The sequence below is a fragment of the Eurosta solidaginis genome, chromosome 3, assembly GCF_040869045.1.
Source record: "Eurosta solidaginis isolate ZX-2024a chromosome 3, ASM4086904v1, whole genome shotgun sequence".
Lineage (NCBI taxonomy): Eukaryota > Metazoa > Arthropoda > Insecta > Diptera > Tephritidae > Eurosta > Eurosta solidaginis.
Genome location: NC_090321.1, coordinates 23,154,367 through 23,169,178, shown reverse-complemented (window position 1 = coordinate 23,169,178; position 14,812 = coordinate 23,154,367). Strand labels below are relative to the sequence as shown.

Genomic DNA, 14,812 nt, shown 5'->3' with positions numbered 1-14,812 from the left:
AACAAGTAATTTTTTCTCGTGTAAACCCAAATTCCTATCATATAAGAGCGGTCACATATCAGTGAGTGACAGTAAACCTGAGTGCCTTTATGAAAATTGCGTGACTGCGTCGTAAAGTGTCACGGCGTCATAAATAACCTGACCCTAAGGGTAAAAGCTGTCTATGCACTGACTAACTTGCAACTTTTCACGCTTTTGCTATTCATAAAAGCATATTTTTTCTTAAATCCAAGTAATTAATTATATTCTTTATAAAAAAATCTTGCATTCAATATGAAACATAAATAACCGATAACATCAATATTAATATAAAGTTATTATTTGTTGTAACGTACCCTGCAAAAATCGTTGGATCATGTGGTCCACTTGTGTCATACTGGAGTACTTACCATTATACTCCACTGTAATGCAGCAATGGACCAACTCATGTTTCTACACGAACATGTTGTAAGCCGATCATTGCTCGTTTTTAACGATTGTAATCAATACACGATGTTTATTGGACTGTGGGTACTCCATGGATTACTCTGATGTAATGCGGACTGGAGTATATGGTCCAGTCCTAGGACATCGCAATGTTAATTGGACCATATTTTTTGTATGAATTGTGGTTAATTTTGGAGCACTCGGTTGGTCCACAGCGAGTACTCCATACATGCATGCATGGAGTACTCGCGATTTTTGCAGGGTACTTGTTAAAATTTAATATTTTCGAAACATGTAAGTACGATAGCACGCTATAGTTAGTGCGTCCAGCAACGCGAGGCATATGAATTAAGCGATTTTAAGGCACAAGCACGCAAAGCGCTAAGCCAAGAGCATCAAGAGAAGCTGCATAACTGTAGCTATTGAGAGAGAAAAACATCTGTAACCTGTCAAACGCACAAACTATTTATTTAAACATTTTGACAAATTACCAAAGCAGGTCAGTGAAGTATGTGAGTAGGTATGCCAAGCGGGTCGACTGAGCACGCGCTCCATAGCAACACCCGTTGGACGAGTCGAGCTGTGCTGCACTATGGGCTAAGTAGAAATAATTTTACGCATAATTGCGGATATTCGGTTAAAATAGTTGGGCACAATGCGCTAAATTTTCAGGTCCACCATCCACTAAAAATTTAGTGGCTGACTTACATGTTTTATTCCAACTCGGCAACGGCATCTGCCAAGCATAGTCAGGCATCACTAGAAACACATTTTCTTTAGACAAGTTTGATTAACATTTGTGTTTGTCGAGATTATACTTAACTTTTCAATGCTCTTTCCACTTCATCTAATCCATACAACACAACATAGTCCAGCGAATTAAAACGCAGTGGCTACGCTGGCTAGGCCATTTTATGCGAATGAAAGTCAACGGTCCGGCTAAGAAAGTGTGTCTATCAGAACCCGCCTATGAAAGCAGTGGAAACCGATTTAAACTCCATTGGTGTGACCAATTGGTGCCAGTTGGCAGAGCGAAGAAGCGTTTAAACGGTTAAAAGCCAACTAAGTTAGTAAACCATATGAGGCATAACTTTGGGAACGTTTGTTATAGACAATGATAGTATTATCAAGGGCATACGCCAACAATTGTCCGCTGTTATTAAAGATTGCATCAAATTGGCTTAGATGAACCTAAAGATATTGCAAGATCGATCTGCTAAAAGCTAGTTTCAATTAAAATCTCTTCTCGTGAATCTTCTTCAGGATTAAAGTTTCGTTAAGTTTGGTCGATATCAAATTTTTTAGGTCTTAAGCCGCACTGGTAGTGCTCGATCAGTTCGTTGACTAGTCTTTAGCACAATAGGGTAGTATATCGCTTACCAGGTCGCTATTATCTATCCTGCTGGCATTGGCCGCGTTATTGAAACCTTCCGGCATCCCCCGATTGTTACGTAGAACTTTCGTGGTTTATTCCTATTCGCCGACATTTGAAGCGCCTTGCACTCATCTATCTGTAGCATGTTTATTTCTTCTTATTAGGCCACTCTTAATTCTTTGCGTAGCAAAAACGCGTCTATGGCAGAGATTTCAGCCTTCAATTTAATGATAACATCAATAGACCAGACACCTGCACATTCTCTTGCAAGAGTCCAAAGACTCCAGGCACATGTATTTTACACGTTGGTTGCCAATTCCCTTGAACTATAAAATGTTTGTGGTGGTCGTCATCAGAAACAAGAGATATCATACGTGGCTCATTATATAGCCGCTCCCAACTTCAAGATGGAACCCTGGTACGGTAATAAGGTTTGAGTTGACTCTTATGACAGGCTTATATTACCACGTTTATTGTTTAAGCTCTCGCAACCCTTACGGGTTATATAAAGAAAGTGGATATGATATTGTTATTTAAAGTTGTAAGAATTATAATGCAAAAAAAGTATTCAGTGTTTCGTTAGGTAAGTATGTAAATGCATAAGAAGATGAGATCTAAATCAGATTTTTCAAAATAAAATGAACTTTTTACGGGCATAAAGAATTAAAGCACTCTCGTGCCAAATTCTCAGTACTGCCGTTTTATTTCATGATAAACTATTTTCCGACGAATCCTACTACGTCAGACTGACAAAGTGCTTATATCTGTAAAGAGAGAAGCGTCAAGATTCACGATGGGCATATTAACTGTACACTGCCTTCTGGCGTCACATGCTTATAAGTATGGCCTCATCAGTAACAGCAGATGTAGGAAGTGCGAGCTGCAGGAAGAAATGATTGAGCGCGCTCTGCGTTCGCATTCTGCGCTCGCCAGGTAAAGGCTCCAGCTACTGGGGCGACAGAGTTGCCAGAACTTGAGTATGCTAATAAGCTGGGTGCTCGAAAAATTTTAGTATTCTCCTAGTGGACGGAGTTATTTTATAACTTAAGTACTGTCACTTGATTGACGTTCTTCCGTTTGGTCGTCAAACAAATTCTGGTAACACTATGAACTTATTTAGTTTATGTGGGGTCTTCATTGACAGCCCAGATCAACCTTACCTCTTCTGTCGAACAAAAGACTTCACTCATACATCTTACTACCAACAGCAAATGCACAACTTTAAGCAAAACAAAATCCAGCTTTGCCCATAGTCCCGACTGCGAGTCGCATGCTACATTGCCGAGATTTTTGATTAGTGGCTTATGGCATGCGTGTATATTATATGACAAGCACACATCTTAATATACAGTTCGACGTACGCACTTTTTACATAAATGCACAAAATAATGGCTTATTTTTGTTAGCTAATTCTCGCAAGTACCAAACAACTAGTCATGGAAAGTTTTTTTTTCCCAGACTACGACTAACAACTAACGTTTGCTTGCTTAGTAAAGAATTTCACAAATGTTGAAATGTGTTATATAAAGTAGCAGCGGTCAACGGGCCTTCAACAAGAAGTGACATTGTCGGTGTGGCGTTTTGTATGAGCATCATAAAAAAGTTAAAAAAGCTAAGCTTAGAACGGTTTTCTTTAGAGAATGCACTCTTTGAGCTGTGTAAGAGCAAGTTTTAGTTCAGTTGTAACAGAAAAAAAAAAAAAAAAACAAAACAAGTAAGGAAAGCTAAGTTCGGGTGTAACCGAACATTACATACTCAGTTGAGAGCTGTGGAAACAAAGTAAGGGAAAATCACCATGTTGTAAAAAGAACCTAGGATAACCCTGGAATGTGTTTGTATGACATGTGTATCAAATTGAAGGTATTAAAGAGTATTTTAAGAGGAAGTGGGCCATAGTTCTATTGATGGGCGCCATTTAGGGATATCGCCATAAGGGTGGACCAGGCCTGACTCTAGAATTTGTTTGTACGATATGGGTATCAAATGAAATGTGTTAATGAGTATTTTAAAAGGAAGTGGTCCTTAGTTCTATGGGTGGACGCCTTTTCGGGATATCGCCATAAACGTGGACCAGGGGTGACTCTGGAATGCGTTTGTACAATATGGGTATCAAATGAAAGGTGTTAATGAGTATTTTAAAAGGGCGTGGGCCTTAGTTCTATAGGTGAAGCCTTTTCGAGATATCGCCATAAAGGTGGACCAGGGGTGACTCTAGAATTTGTTTGCACAATATGGGTATCAAATAAAAGGTGTTAATGAGTATTTTAAAAGGGCGTGGGCCTTAGTTCTATAGGTGGACGCCTTTTCAAGATATCGCCATAAAGGTGGGCCAGGGGTGACTCTAGAATTTGTTTGTACGATATGGGTATCAAATGAAAGGTGTTAATGAGTATTTTAAAAGGGGGTGGGGCTTAGTTCTATAGGTGGACGCCATTTCGAGATATCGCCATAAACGTGGACCAGGGGTGACTCTAGAATGTGTACGATATGGGTATCAAATTAAAGGTATTAATGAGGGTTTTAAAAGGGAGTGGCCCTTAGTTGTGTATGTGAAGGCGTTTTCGAGATATCGACCAAAATGTGGACCAGGGTGATCCAGAACATCATCTGTCGGGTACCGCTAATTTATTTATATATGTAATACCACGAACAGTATTCCTTCCAAAATTCCAAGGGCTTTTGATTTCGCCCTGCAAAACTTTTTCATTTCTTCTACTTAATATGGTAGGTGTCACACCCATTTTACCAAGTTTTTTTCTAAAGTTATATTTTGCGTCAATAGACCAATACAATTACCATTTTTCATCCCTTTTTCGTATTTGGTATATAATTATGGTATTTTTTTCATTTTTCGTAATTTTCGATATCGAAAAAGTGGGCGTGGTCATAGTCGGATTTCGACCATTTTTTTCACGCATACAAAGTGAGTTCAGGTAAGTGCGTGAACTGAGTTTAGTAAAGATATATCGATTTTTGCTCAAGTTATCGTGTTAACGGCCGAGCGGAAGGACAGACGGTCGACTGTGTATAAAAACTGGGCGTGGCTTCAACCGATTTCGCCCTTTTTCACAGAAAACAGTTATCGTCCTAGAAGCTAAGCCCCTACCAAATTTCACAAGGATTGGTAAATTTTTGTTCGACTTATGGCATTAAAAGTATCCTAGACAAATTAAATGAAAAAAGGCGGAGCCACGCCCATTTTGAAATTTTTTTTTTTATTTTTGTATTTTGTTGCAACATATCGTTACTCGAGTTGAATGTTGACATAATTTACTTATATACTGTCAAGATATTAACTTTTCTTTTAAAATTTGAATTAAAAAAATTTTTTTTTAAAAAGTGGACGCGGTCGTTCTCCGATTTTGCTAATTTTTATTAAGCAGACATATAGTAATAAGAGTAACGTTCCTGCCAAATTTCATCATGATATCTTCAACGAATGCGAAATTACAGCTTGCAAAACTTCTAAATTACCTTATTTTAAAAGTGGGCGGTGCCACGCCCATTGTCCAAAATTTTAATAATCTTCTATTCTGCGTCATAAGTTCAACTCACCTACCAAGTTTCATCGCTTAATCCGTATTTGGTAACGAATTATCGCACTTTTTCTATTTTTCGAAATTTTCAATATCGAAAAAGTAGGTGTGGTTATTGTCCGATATCGTTCATTTTAAATAGCGATCTGAGATGAGTGCCCAGGAACCTACATACCAAATCTCATCAAGTTAACTCAAAATTTACTCAAGTTATCGTGTTAACGGACAGACGGACGGACGGACGGACATGGCTCAATCGAATTTTTTTTCGATACTGATGATTTTGATATATGGAAGTCTATATCTATCTCGATTCCTTTATACCTGTACAACCAACCGTTATCCAATCAAAGTTAATATACTCTGTGAGCTCTGCTCAACTGAGTATAAAAAAAAAAAAAAAACAACAACCAAAAAGTGTAATAATAGCACACCGTTGACGTATTTTTTATCTTCATGTGTGCCGCAGTGCAGGCGGTCTCCAACAAATGCCAAAAAGCGCAGCGGGTTGCTCATCAACTCCACTACTTTTAGAACTTTCTTTCGCCTTCAACTTAACACTTTTTGTTAATTTTTGTTTGTGTATTAAAGAGAGAAATTTATGGTTTTTTAATTAGCTGCATTTTTTCGCTGCAATCGCACCGTGCATACACCGCTAAAACTTTCTTTCATTGCTTAGCTGCTGGTTGGTCTACTCAGCTTTCCAACTGCCCAGCAGCTCGAACTCTTTGTCGCCTTTTCGCTTGCCGCATGACTTTTGTCATTGGTATTCAATCGTACATACACATATTTATAAATGTAAATTAGTTTGGAATTCCTACAAACAAGCTTTTTCATTTTCAATCAAGCACTTCAAATTAATTCTATGTATTCTTCTCAGTCAATTTCTATGTATTTACGCCTCTTCACACCCAACGCCCTCCCTTCGAAAACCTTGGTGGGACTCAGTTATTTTGCTGTTAATCCGGTTATGCGCGTTGTTATACAGGTGCTTCGTATATGTACAGTGTCGTGTATTAAAATAATAGCCTACACACATTAATTCTAAATATTTTATTTTACTTTCTCTGAAACTAATCCAACTTACTTACATGAACACAGGAGGCTGAAAAATGAAAATAGAAATTTGGCTGAATCAAACTCGGAGCATCCGATCACCTGACTCATGCAATGTGGCGGTTTATGTCACAGACAGTGCCGCTAGATTGTTTACGTATACTCCAGTCTAAAGATGTTATAATGCAACACTATAAATCGGCTATACTGAGGAGGTTTACATCCTGCTGCGCATTTCAATATCTCACTTTACCGGTTCCCAAGGCACAACAATATTGAAGGGCATAAAATGGTCAGCAAAGATTCTGAAGCAGATACATATAAAGGAGGCATATGACCAATACTGCGTTGCCTCCGGTGAAAAATCAAAACACTATTTGCGAAACAAGATTATTGTAAACCAACCCGGACAATTTTTATGTCTTGTGGCCATTATGATAGTATTTGGATAAGAAGCAGAGAATAGCATTGATACTACTTGTAGCCTTCATCAAAGGGCATTGTAGTACAGCAGCATCTGGAAGAATGAAGTTTGACGGTACTCGATTCATCAATTTCTCTGCCGATGTTCAGGGCTACAGACAAGACAACTCATATTTTAGAAACCACATTTTATTGAGTACAAATTAAAAAGTCTCTGATTGTACCAATGTTCCCTACCCGGCGCACACCGTGGGCATTCACAATGAACAAAAGTGCCTCCTAGTGGAGGCGTGAAAGTTTCTATACACGCGCTCTGTAACAAAACTAACCTAACCCAAACTACATGAACATCCTTACAAAGGTGCACTACTAAACTACAAAAAGACGAAGAAGAGTTGGGTATATTTTGCAATTGGGAATAACATAATGAGCACTCTCCTGCACTTTGCGGGAATGAGCTTTACTCTATTTGCGGCTTGACTAATTGGTTCCGCAGGTATTCCATAAAGTTCTGGTGACTTTCTGGACATCATGTTGCGCTTAGCCTTTATTTCTAAATTGTCTCCTAGCCTTACTATATTTATTATACTCAGCTGAGCAGAGCTAACAGATTATATTAATTTTGTTCGCATAACGGTATCCTGTAACGGCATAAACTAATAGAGATAGATATATACTTCTATATATCAAAATGATCTGGACGAAAAAAGAAATTCATTTAGCCATGTCCGTCCGTCCGTCCGTCTGTCTGCCCGTGAACACTATAACTTGAGTAAATGTTGAGGTATCTTAATAAAATTTGGTATATAAGTTCCTGGGCACTCTTCTCAGATCGCTTTTTAAAATGAACGAAATCGGATTATAACCACGCCCACTTTTTCGATATCGAAAATTTACAAGAACCGAAAAAGTGCGATAATTCATTACCAAAGGCGGATGAAGCGATGAAACTCGCAGGTGGGTTGAACTTATGACGCAGAATAGAAAATTGGTAAAATTTTGAAAAACGGGCGTGGCACCGCCCACTTTTAATAGGAGGTAATTTACAAGTTTTGCAGGCTGTAATGTGGGAGTCATGATGAAAAATGGCAGGATCGTTACTCCTATTACTATATGTGTTCTAAATAATAGTTAGAAAAATCGGATGACGATTTAACAAAAAATTTAATATCTTTGCAGTATATAAGTAAATTATGTCAACATTCAACTCGAGTAACGATATGTTGCAACAAAATACAGAAATAAAAGAAAATTTCAAAATGAGCGTAACTCCGCCCTTTTTCATTTAATTTGTCTAGAATACTTTTAATGCCATAAGTCGAACAAAAATGTACCAATCTTTGTGAAATTTGATAGGGGCATAGATTCTATGACGATAACTGTTTTCTGCGAAAATGGGCGAAATCGTTTGAAGCCAAGCCCAGTTTTTATACACAGTCGACCGTCTATCCTTCCGCTTGGCCGTTAACACAATAGCTTGAGCAAAAATCGATATATCTTTGCTAAACATAGTTCACGTATTTATCTGAAAGCACTTTATCTTGGTATTAAAAAATGGGCGATATCCGAAAATGACCGCGCCCACTTTTTCAATATCGAAAATTTCAAAAAATGAAAAAAATGCCATAATTCTATACCAAATACGAAAAAAGGGATGAAAAATTGCGATTGGATTGGTTTTTTGACGCAAAATATAACTTTAGAAAAGATCGTGTACAATGGGTACCATATTAAGTAGAAGAAAATGAAAAATGTCTGCAGGGCAAAATCAAAAGCCCTTGGAATCATGGCAGAAAACTGTTCGTGGTATTATATATGTATATAAATAAATTAGCGGTACCCGACAGATGGTGTTCTGGGTCACCCTGGTCCACATTTTGGTCGATATTTCGAAAACGCCTTCACATATACAACTAAAAGCCACTCCCTTTTATAACCCTTATTAATAACTTTAGTTTGATACCCATATCATACAAACACATTCTAGAGTCACCCCTGGTCCACCTTTATGGCGATATCTCGAAAAGGCGTCCACCTATAGAACTAAGGCCCACTACCTTTTAAAATACTCATTAACACCTTTCATTTGATAGCCATATCGTACAAACACATTCTAGAGTCACCCTTGGTCCACCTGTATTGACGTTGCTTTTTTATTGCACGACACTGTGCATACTTGCTTAGAACTTCAAGAACCTTTTTTTGTGTTTCTTAAATTCTTGTCTCATTGTTTGCAAGAGTGTTGCTCATATTTCACCTTCATCCTGTAAGTATGAAAGCATTCTTAATAAGTGAATGATGAATGGTGTTGAAAAAATTACCTATGCAACATTCATGCATACATACATACATACACACATACGTACCTATAAAAATATGACTTAAACTGCTCCACCGCCTAATTAAATGGCGTTGATTATATTGTAGATTCTTCTTCTTTTTTTGACAAATTACCCTGCCTGTGTGCATGTAAGTTTGTTAGGTCTATAATACTTAGATATAGCTGAATGCATATATTTTTTCGAATATGTATAAATATTTGTGTGCATATATCATTTTATAGCTTTGATACACGATTACATATGATTTATGTTAAACTGGGAGAGGCTGGAGGTTGGTGTATTTGGTTGGCCTCCGCGTATTGTAGCTCAAGCATTTAAGTGTTAACTGTTCATCGTTTTATTAACTTATCGGCATTACATACAAACGTATGTAGTTGACTTTGACTCTGCCTATTTACGTATATACTCAAATAAGTTATGAATACTAGGAGGGTTAACGTACACCTTTATGCATTGCCGTATTTATTTGCATCTTTGTTGTGCGGCGGCTGCTGTGGTGTGATGGTAGCGTGCTAAGCCTACCACACCGAAGGTCCTGGGTTCAAATCCGGCCGAAGCAATATCGAAAATTAAGAAAAAGTTTTTTCAATTAAAAAAAGGTTTTTCTAAGCGTGCTTACCGCTCAGCAATGATTTGACAAACACTACGCGTGTATTGCTGCCATGAAAGGCTACTCAGTGAAAATTCATCTGCCTTGCAGATGCCGTTCGGAGTCCACATAACACATGTAGGTCCCGTCCCGCCCACTTGTAGGAAAAATCAAAACGAGCGCGACGCAAATTGAAAGAGAAGCGCGGCCTAAAATTTCTTCGGAGGTCAATAGCGCCAAAGATTTTTGTTTTTTTTTTTTTTGTGTTTACGTGACGCTCAATGATTATTTGATGTATTAATTTAATGCATCGCCTCCGCTCTCGGTATTTTAAATGGTATTTATATACGAAATGGCGTTTTGAGACGCTTCTTTTAGCTTTTAACGAAAAAAAACAGGTTAATACCAGATAGTCATTTACTTTTGTATCACATTTATGACATGTCTCTTTTCTTTCCCTCAGTTATAACAATGTATCAATTGAAAAGAGATAAGGTTCTGGCAAGTAGATGCGGTAAGTTGCAGCCTTGACACACACAATGATATTGAAAGCTTAATGGAATGGAGTTTAGAGTAGGAATGCATCTAAACTTAGAGTTACGAGTAAAAGTTGAGTGTTGTGGAAGCATTGTTCGATGAATACCATAAAGCCGGATGAGACATTTTTAAGTCATGTCTTAAATAGTATTTCTTTTATAGCGAGCGCATGAATAATTTAAAAGAAAAATAGATTGAGTTTGAGGTCAGACTTTTTTGTAGAAATTTTTAGATTTTTTTTAAATTTTTTTTAAAAATGAAAAAAAGAAATATTGCTACTAAAAATAGATTTCAATCAAAAGCAAAAAGGCTAAACATTTTTTTTTTGTGTTTAGTACCACGGCAAACAGTAGAAGCACTAAGTGCCAGCTTTTATATGACGCCATAACACTTTACGTTGCAGTTACTCACATACATACTCACCACTTTACAATAGTAAATAATTCACAAAACCACCAAAATTGACTGCCACTTACTGCCTCAGCGGGTTAGGCGGCTTTAAATATACGCGCGGTAGGTATGCCAAATCGTACCCGAGATGGTCGGGTTTATGGTGCTTGTTACCAAAACGTACTGGATCTGCATCCGGAAAAGGACGATCAACATCGATAACAGTCCCCAAGGACTTCGAGGAATGTCCTTATCGCTACAAAAAAAAAAACAACACAAACTGCCACTCACTGAAATATATGAATACGCTTTACGAAATTTAACGCAAACTAGGAAACGTAGTTACGTCGTGTTGCGATAAAAGAAATTTAACATTAAGCTTAGGCGCTGTGGCGCTGTAACTAATCATGCTAGGTATGCAGGAACTAAGCCCGGAGAAGTGAGTCCCTTAAAAAAGTTATGATCTTATTGAGCTGAACAATAGATCCCGCAAGTCTTGAAAATGGTCTCAAAGCACCAAAACTCGTTCAGGAAGTATGGAATACTACTTTTATATTAAAACCATGAGCAAAATAAATAAATAAATAAATAAAAATTCTTTCAACAAATTTTACCGAGCAAGTCGACTTCAGCAATCGAAATTTTTTTTGATTAGGCTTGAAATAGAGACTGCTATTATCCTAGTTTTTTCACAATCAGAAACGAGGAAAACTATAAAGATTCTTTCTATGGAAGTTATGTGTTTAATTTACAGTCTAGATGCTAGCTGTGAGTGCAGCTTCGAAAATTCTGAACGCCGGAAACCATAAGTCGTTCCCCTTGACAGTCTTTCACCTTTTTTAAGTTAGATAGTTTTAATAGTTTTTTTTTTTCGAAATTCGGAAAAATTGTAGATCCAAAAAAATGTTTTTAAAAACTTGGTTTTTTATTTGTTTACTAGCATTTTTGTTCAAATTAAACAAAAAATGGTAAATAAACTTTTTTTCTCAAAAATTCAGAACAAACTCATTCGAAGACAAAAAAAAATCCACCATTTTTCTTAGATTTCGGTCACTTTTTCTAAGCTTAAATAAAATGTTTTCTAAAAATTTAAAAAATATTTTTTTGTATTTCATATCAATATATTATTCAGTATCTAAGCTAACAGTATCTAACAAAACAAAATTTACGAAAAGTCTTATTTTTTTCCAAAAATATTTAAGAAAAAAGTTGTTCGAGAATAATTTTGTTTTTGGTTTTTAATTCATCCTTGAACAAGTTCATCTTAAAACAAAAATAAATCACATATCCTTATGAAAAACCCTAAAAATCTAAGAAATCTTAAAAGTATAAAATTTTCAGCATTTTATCATGTTTTCTGTAAAATCCTGAAATTTTTTAAATAAAACTTAGAAATTCATATGAAATTCGGAAAAATTAAAAATAAGATAAACAAGTAAGGACGGTTAAGTTCGGGTGTAACCGAACATTACATACTCAGTTGAGAGCTATGGTGACAACATAAGGGAAAATAACCATGTAGTAAAATGAACCGAGGGAAACCCTGGAATGTGTTTGTATGACATGTGTATCAAATGAAAGGCATTAAAGAGTATTTTATGAGGGAGTGGGCCATAATTCTATAGGTGGACGCCATTTAGGGATATAGCCATAAAGGTGGATCAGGGTTGACTCTAGAATGCGTTTGTACGATATGGGTATCAAATGAAAGGTATTAATGAGTATTTTAAAAGGGCGTGGACCTAAGTTCTATAGATGGACGCCTTTTCGAGATATCGCCGTAAAGATGGACCAGAGGTGACTCTAGAATGCGTTTGTACGATATGGGTATCAAATGAAAGGTGTTAATGAGCATTTTAAAAGGGAGTAATCCTTAGTTCCATAGGTGGACGGCGTTTCGAGATATCGCCATAAAGGTGGACCAGGGGTGACTTTAGAATTTGTTTGTATGATATGGGTATCAACTGAAAGGTGTTAATGATTATTTTAAAAGGGCGCGGGGCTTAGTTCTATAGGTGGACCCCTTTTCGAGATATCGCCATAAAGGTGGACCAGGGGTGACTCTAGAATTCGTTTGTGCAATATGGGTATCAAACGAAAGGAGTTAATGAGTATATTAAGAGGGAGTGGGCCTTAGTTCTATAGGTGGACGCCTTTTCGAGATATCGCCATAAAGATGGACCAGGTGTGACTCTAGAATGCGTTTGTACGATATGGGTATCAAATGAAAGGTGTTAATGAGTATTTTAAGAGGGAGTGGGCCTTTCTGGACCAGGGGTGACTCTAGACTTTGTTTGTACGATATGGGTATCAAATGAAAGGTGTTAATGAGTATTTTTAAAAGGGAGTGGGCCTTCGTTCTATAGGTGTTCGCCTTTTCGAAATATCGCCATAAAGGTGGACCAGGGGTGACTCTAGAATGAGTTTGTACGATATGGGTATCAAATTAAAGGTATTAATGAGAGTTTTAAAAGGGAGTGGTGGTAGTTGTATATGTGAAGGCGTTTTCCAGATATCGAATAAAATGTGGACCAGGGTAACCCAGAACATCATCTGTTGGATACCGCTAATTTATTTATATATGTAATACCTGCCAAGATTTTAAGGGTTTTTTATTTCGCCCTGCAGAACTTTTTCATTTTCTTCTACTTAATATGGTAGGTGTCACAACCATTTTATAAAGTTTTTTCTAAAGTTATATTTCGCGTCAATAAAACAATCCAATTACCTTACCATGTTTCATCCCTTTTTTCGTATTTAGTATAAAATTATGGCATTTTTTCATTTTTCGTAATTTTCGATATCGAAAAAGTGGGCGTGGTCATAGTCGGATTTCGTTCATTTTTCATACCAAGATAAAGTGAGTTCAGATAATTACGTGAACTGAGTTTAGTAAAGATATATCGATTTTTGCTGAAGTTATCGAGTTAACGGCCATGCGGAAGGACAGACGGACGACTGTTTATAAAAACTGGGCGTGGCATCAACCGATTTAGCCCATTTTCACAGTAAATAGTTAACTCCATAAAATCTATGCCCCTACCAAATTTCAAAAGGATTGGTTAATTTTTGTTCGACTTATGACGTTAAAAGTATCCTAGACAAATTAAATGAAAAAGGGCGGAGCCACGCCCATTTTTAAATTTTCTTTTATTTTTGTATTTTATTGCACCATATCATTACTGGAGTTGAATCTTGACATAATTTACTTATATACTGTAAAGATATTAAATTTTTTGTTAAAATTTTACTTTAAAAAATTTTTTTTTTTAAAAGTGGGTGTGGTCCTTCTCCGATTTTGCTAATTTTTATTAAGCGTGCATATAGTAATAAGAGTAACGTTCCTGCCAAATTTCATCATGATATCTTCAACAACTGCCAAATTACAGCTTGCAAAAGTTTTAAATTACCTTCTTTTAAAAGTGGGCGGTGCCACGCCCATTGTCCAAAATTTTACTAATTTTCTATTTTCCGTCATAAGTTCAACTCATCTACCAAGTTTCGTCGCTTTATCGGTCTTTTGTAATGAATTATCGCACTTTTTCGGTTTTTCGAAATTTTCGATAGCGAAAAAGTGGGCGTGGTTATAGTCCGATATCATTCATTTTAAATAGCGATCTGAGATGAGTGCTCAGGAACCTACATACCAAATTTCATCAAGATACCTCAAAATTTACTCAAGTTATCGTGTTAACGGACGGACGGACGGACGGACGGACATGGCTCAATAACATTTTTTTCGATCCTGATTATTTTTATATATGGAAGTCTATATCTATCTTGATTCCTTTATATATGTACAACCAACCGTTATCCAATCAAACTTAATATACTCTGTGAGCTCTGCTCAACTGAGTATAAAAACTGCTTCAAAACATAGTTCTTTTTATACCTTTCATGAAAATGAAATGGTATATTAATTTCGTCACGAAACCTTCCTTAAAGGAAAATAGATAGACCCACCATTAAGTATACCGAAATAATCAGGTTGAAGAGCTGAGTTGATTTAGCCACGTCCGTCTGTCCGTCTGTCTGTTTGTATGCAAACAAGTCCCTCAATTTTTGAGATATCTTGATAAAATTTGGTGAGCGGGTGTATTTGGGTGTCCGATTAGACATTTGTCGGAACCGACCGGAT

The 14,812-nt window shown here is 36.7% G+C and overlaps 1 protein-coding gene across 1 annotated transcript in view; it reads left to right on the top strand.

Moving 5' to 3' along the window:
- The window catches only part of pyr (pyramus), a 68,533-nt gene extending 61,295 nt beyond the window's left edge, over nucleotides 1-7,238 (top strand). The window contains exon 6 of the mRNA XM_067777068.1: nucleotides 7,178-7,238. Within this exon, the coding sequence (XP_067633169.1) occupies nucleotides 7,178-7,238 (61 nt within the window). The remainder of the gene's footprint in view (nucleotides 1-7,177) is intronic.
- The last annotated feature ends 7,574 nt before the right edge of the window (nucleotides 7,239-14,812 follow it).